Source organism: Setaria italica, chromosome II (genome assembly GCF_000263155.2).
Source record: "Setaria italica strain Yugu1 chromosome II, Setaria_italica_v2.0, whole genome shotgun sequence".
NCBI lineage: Eukaryota > Viridiplantae > Streptophyta > Magnoliopsida > Poales > Poaceae > Setaria > Setaria italica.
Window position 1 is genome coordinate 33,744,258 of NC_028451.1, and position 5,663 is coordinate 33,749,920.

The 5,663-nt window shown below is 56.5% G+C and overlaps 1 protein-coding gene across 1 annotated transcript; it reads left to right on the forward strand.

Annotated features, from left to right (window-relative positions):
* The first annotated feature begins 1,004 nt into the window (after positions 1-1,004).
* Positions 1,005-4,437, forward strand: LOC101777101. The gene is made up of 10 exons (XM_004956996.2): positions 1,005-1,159; positions 1,228-1,350; positions 1,437-1,553; positions 1,640-2,113; positions 2,212-2,603; positions 2,773-2,872; positions 3,370-3,429; positions 3,539-3,622; positions 3,747-3,866; positions 3,965-4,437. The coding sequence occupies exons 2-10, from the start codon at positions 1,231-1,233 to the stop codon at positions 4,271-4,273; spliced, it is 1,776 nt and encodes a 591-aa protein (XP_004957053.1). The 5' UTR covers positions 1,005-1,159; positions 1,228-1,230; the 3' UTR covers positions 4,274-4,437.
* The last annotated feature ends 1,226 nt before the right edge of the window (positions 4,438-5,663 follow it).

The window sequence follows — 5,663 nt, forward strand, 5'->3', positions numbered from 1 at the left end:
GGTTTTTTTTTTAACCAGTGGCATTGGTGGTTAATTACCCACCAACTCCACGAGGAGGTTCAAAAGAGGTTATTTTGAAGCAGCAAAAGAGGTACTCCAAAACTCCAGTTCCATTTGCACTACAGCTCCATGGAGTTGGTTGCTCCATAGAGTTTTGGAGTTGGGGTGTTTGGTTGGATTTGTTGGTGGAGTTGCTGAAGTTCTACAGTAGAACCATGCTAAACAGGCCCTTAAATGGCGTCAGAGTCGCACCGCCAGTGAGCCTGATTTGCCGAGGCGATCACTTCGCAAGTCGCCGCTCCTCTTGTCGCAGCGCATTTTGTTGTCTTGAGACGTGCATACGGCGCCGGAGATGAGTGGCCGGGCTCAGAGGCCAGTGGCGGCGCACGACGCGAATTCCGCCCCGAAGAGCGGCAACGAAGTACATGCTCCGTCAATTCCTCTCGGTTCATTGCGTGCTCTGTCTCTGGAGGAGTAGAAAGTTTGAATTGAGCATCCGGGAGGCGACAATGCCATGATTTCTCCGTTGTCGGAACAAAATTTCTGACATCCCTGACCATCAGCTGTTCGTTGCGGTGACGATATTTTGTATGACGAATGAATTAATGTGGCAAGAGTACAACGATGAATAGTGACATCTGGTGTTCTTGCGAGCAAAGAATGGTTGGTGACCTGCTAGCGTTTATGACAAATCTCGACGCGGGTTCATTGCTCTCTGGCATCAGTAGGAAGTTGCTTTAGGGCAGTTTTAACATTTAGTCATACAGGTGGTGCAAAGGAAGGATACATCATTGACCAGCTACATGGAACAAAATGCTATAACATTTAAAATACTCTCCCCCGTCCAGTTTTTCCCGATTCCCCGCATGCAAGGCAAATAGTTTTTATACGTGAACTAACGGTGTCAAAATTTTCCAAGCTTTCTTTCAAAAGAAAAAAAATTCCAAGCTAACATCAGCGCTCCAATATTTGGTAAAGGTGCGATGGCCTTCTCTCTCCTCGTAGCACTCCTTAGAACACACGTTAAAACGCTGCCCTTAGAGTCCTGCTCGCATTTGGCTGGAGTAGTATCTCTTCAATGCCCCCCGAGCCCCCATTTCTTCTTTAGTTTCCCTTTAAGCTTTATCTTTCGGAGCAGAGGAATCTGCGCTTTGCTTCCGTTAGTAACCTTCTTTCGCAGCTCAATGAGGCATCCTTTCCTCTTTTAATGATGGCGTTTGCGTTCAGGTGATGGAGAAGGATCCGAGAAAGGCCGCGACGCCGGTGAAGGGATCGGCCAGAGCTGGCACCGGAGGCGCCATGAACAGAATTCAGGCGAGGAGAGAGCGGAAGCTCGCGCTGCAGCAAGATGTACTTGAATTCTATGCCAAGCTCAATTTGTCGGATTCAGTTGCTTCCTGTACCTCGTTCTGACGTTTTGCGGTGCTGAATTCCAGGTCGATAAGCTGAAGAAGAAGCTGCGCCACGAGGAGAACGTCCACCGAGCTCTGGAGCGAGCGTTCACGCGGCCGCTCGGCGCCCTGCCTCGCCTGCCGCCGTATCTGCCGTCTCAGGTTAGCTCCGCAACTGCATTCTGTTCTAGCGATTCGCTCGTTTGCTCTGAATTGTGCTTTGAGTTGTTCTGAATTGTGCTATGAAGACGCTGGCTCTTCTCGCGGAGGTGGCGGTGCTGGAGGAGGAAGTAGTCCGGCTGGAGGAGCAGGTGGTGAATTTCCGGCAAGGGATCTACAAGGAGGCGATCATCTTCTCCACCGCCAAGAACACCCATCCCTCCGGCGGCGAAGTTCCCGTGCCGGTGCAGCTCGTTCCGTCGAACCCGGTGCCCAATTCAGTAGTCTCTCCGACGGCAGCACGCCCAGGTTCAGACCATCCTCCCACCCGTCCATCGCCGCACAACGGCGTCGTCAATGGCAAGCAAGCACCAAGAAAGCCCGTCCCTGGCTCGGGGAGCCAGGATGACCGGTCCGGGGCAGGGAAAGAGAATCAGTCGTGCAGCAACACGTCGAGCGCAAGCAGGAACAGCCGCCAGACGCCGTTGCAGCAGAAGACGCCCAGTAAGTCCAGGGCGACGCCGGCAGTGGCACCTGACAGACGCAGGGCAACTCCTGCTCAGGTAAAACAGTAAAAGCCTTTTCTTTTCTACTGCGGTTTAGAGCTGCCAGTGTCACTTGATCGGTGTTTTGATGCTCTGTGTTTGCATCGTCCGCGCAGACAACCAGTGCAGCAACGCCAGACCGTAAAAGGCCTGCGGACGCTTCCGCCAGCAACCGAAACAAAGCGACGTCCCAGGACGACTCGAGCGTGCCGAACAAACTGTCTGAGGAGCTGCTGCAGTGCCTGCTGACCATCTTCTCCCGGATGGGCTCGGCCGGCGGCGGCCATGGAGACGAGGACCAGCAGGCGCCGTCCCCGTCGGTGTCGGGCTCCAGCGAGAGCTCGGGCTCGGGCTCGGAGGATGCGTACCCGCAGGACCCCTACGGCATCCTGGAGCTCGGCGCCAGGGACATCGGCCCGTACAAGCGGTTCCACGTGGTCGACGCCGCGTCGTTCGATCGGAACGCGGTGGCCGGCGACGGCGACGCGTTCCACGCCCGGAGATTGAAGTGAGTTCCTGTGATTGTTTTCTATCGCAACTGATAATTCGGCACGGCTCAATTATTGCAAAAGCTAGATTTGGCTGCCTGGCAAGTGGGTGGCGGTTTGACTTGAACACGCGCAACGGCGCGATGCTGATCGGAATGGCGCTCGCCTGTCTGCCTGGCAAATCTGCAGGGCCTTGCTACGGAGGCTGTCGTCGGTTGACCTGGCGGGGCTCTCGCATCAACAGAAGCTGGCGTTCTGGATCAACGTCTACAATTCCTGCATGATGAACGTAAGTTGTTGCCTCTCATAATTGCGGCTTGGCCGCCCTCTGGTTCCTGAATTCTCACCATCTACATTCTATCTTTGGGAACCTTTCCGTTATCGATGGGTTACATTTCAGTGACTGATTAGTATCACCGTAACTTATCAGTGTTCGCTTTAATTTGATACAGTTATTGCATGATGGAGCTTTTCTTAAAGAAAAGAAAGCTCACAGTCACAGCTTTGTTTATCATACGGCACCCACAGCCTGGCCATATGGTTTTGAGATGCGTCTTCTTTAAGTCTGAAGTCTGAACATCTGGCATGTCTGCACTATTTCACACTGTAGGCTGTTCCGCCATTAAACTTTGAATAAAGAAAATGCTCCATGTCCCCTTGGTCATTAGCAACGGCCTAATCAACTCTAATATCGCCACTGTTAGCTCAGATCTTTGGATTAGGCAGACGGGGGTGCCACGGCCCGTGCTTGATGATGTCTGCCTTTAATACCACTCTGTACTGCAGGCGTTTCTGGAGCAAGGGATACCTACCACCCCCCAAATGCTCGTGGCGATGATGCCGAAGGTACCCGCACCGCTCCACCTGCCGATCCTTTCCAGATACGCGCAAGGAATTAACTGGAACCCATGCCGCTGGTCTGACGGCCGTGGATATGTGTCTGGTGTTTTTTCAGGCGACCATAAACGTTGGTGGGCGCGCGCACAGCGCCATGTCCATCGAGCATTTCATCCTCAGGCTGCCCTACAGCGTCAAGCAGGTGAGTGAGGCCTCAGGCCTTGTCGTGCTCGATACAGCCACGCATGGCAGTGTGGCCTGTGGCAGTGGTTAGTTACGACACGCATGGCGCTAGCTGAACATATGACTCGTGACCGATCGAGCAGGTGAATCCGGAAGGGGCGAAGGCCGGCGACGACGTGACGGCGCGCGGAGCGTTCGGGCTGGAGTGGCCTGAGCCCCTCGTCACGTTCGCGCTCTCCTGCGGCAGCTGGTCCTCACCCGCGGTAAGTTCCTGCATGGTTAATTGGTTACGACAGTAGCAATAACCTGCAAACAGTAACGCGATCGTTAACGATGTCGTGGTTGGCGACGTGTTCTTCAGGTGAGGGTATACACGGCGGCGCGCGTGGAGGAGGAGCTGGAGGCGGCGAAGCGGGAGTACCTGCAGGCGGCCGTGGGCGTGACGTCGCCGGGGAAGCTGGCGGTGCCGAAGCTCCTGCACTGGTACCTGCTGGACTTCGCCAAGGACGTGGACTCGTTCATGGACTGGGTGTGCCTGCAGCTGCCGGCGGAGCTGCGCCAGGAGGCGATGCGGAGCGTGGAGGACGGCCGGCGCGGGGGCGCCGAGCCCCGGCGCATCCAGGTCCTGCCGTACGAGTTCAGGTTCAGGTACCTGTTGGCCTCCTCGTGACGCGTACTGTACTAGCGCCAGTAGTAACTGAAGGCGTGCGTGGTACTGTAGTCTGTACACAGGTTTTGCAATAAAGGCAAGACTGTCGAGATGCAGTTCGGCCTTTGTATAAAAGGACAGAAGTATAAGAGCTTCTGGTTGATAATTCTCGTTATTTGTGCTTCGCGAGAAGTATTTTACTGTGCTCCGCAGCTAACGGAGGGGCCGTTGCCGGAAAGCGAAAAAAAGACGCCACTGCACGCTGTCGCCTGTCACTGATGATTAACCTGGACGTGCAGCTTTTGCCTTTTACCTTCCATCCCGGCATGTTTCAGCCCTGGTGATGACTGGGGAGTGAGGACCCTACCCAAACGGTAAAATCTACCCTTCCCTACCCACGGCGATACGAGTCGTTGGGGACGATGCAAATTGCAAAAGCAGCAGTGGAGTGACCATTTTGCTTCGCATCGCAGTGCTTACTCATAATGTCACCGTCGTGGGGACGACAGAGAAGCTGCGTCGCCGTCGTACGTATAGCCCAGATCCGTGGGGACAGGGACCCAACCAATAATAGTAGGACCCCGATGGCCGGAACTGACGGGGCTTCTGTTGTGCCGTATAAAGGCTGACAGCGTGGCCGGCCGGTGCTGTTCTTCCCCAGACAGATGGAATGGCCTGCGTCAACGTGTACGTGCAGCAGAGGCCTCGCCTCCGAGTCACCACCCAACACCACTGCCGCAATGCGGTCACCACCACCCGTACTACTATCACTGCCGCCACTCGCGCCCTGCAGGCTCGCTCGTCGATCACCGTGCCTCCAGGAATCCCCTTCCGCTCCATGCGCGTGCGCGTCCCTCCCCCCGCGATCCCACGAACCAGACGCCAATGCACCGGTGCGCCGTAGCTGTCGAGCACGCACGCGCAGGGCGCAGGCACAGGCTAGCGCCCGCTCATCGCTGACACCAAGACCTGCCAGGCACTGAATCCCGCGCGCGGTCGCTGCGCCGATGACGTCGTCGCGTTCGGGGGGCTCGGGGCGCGGACCCGCGGTCAAATTGGATGGATGCGCTCTCGCTCGCGCCTTGGGGCTTGTCCAGACTGGTTGCGGGTGTCGTCTTGCACGGTGGGCGTGTTGCAGTGCGGCCGTGGCGCCACGTGGGGGAGACGACCGGCACTGGCATTGGCAGCATGATTGCGCGCTGTCCCGTGCAACCAACCAACCAACTGCGCGCCCGCTCCTCCTCCTACCGCGCGCTCGGCCAGTTCGCCCCGGACAAGGAAATCGCAGGGAAAAATCTGTCCGGGAGCTCGGGCCATCGATCGGATCTTCGTGGGCGCGCGTGCATCGATCTGCGGCTGTGTAGCGATCGACCTACTAGGGCGGCGCTGGGCCGCTGGCTGCCTGTCGTCC

Coding starts and splice junctions, on each gene's coding strand:
- LOC101777101 (XM_004956996.2), top strand. CDS start 1,231: ATGGAGAAGGATCCGAGAAAGGCCGCGACGCCGGTGAAGGGATCGGCC. Junction 2,114..2,211: donor GCAGGGCAACTCCTGCTCAG/GTAAAACAGTAA, acceptor TCGTCCGCGCAG/ACAACCAGTGCAGCAACGCC. Junction 2,873..3,369: donor ACAATTCCTGCATGATGAAC/GTAAGTTGTTGC, acceptor TCTGTACTGCAG/GCGTTTCTGGAGCAAGGGAT.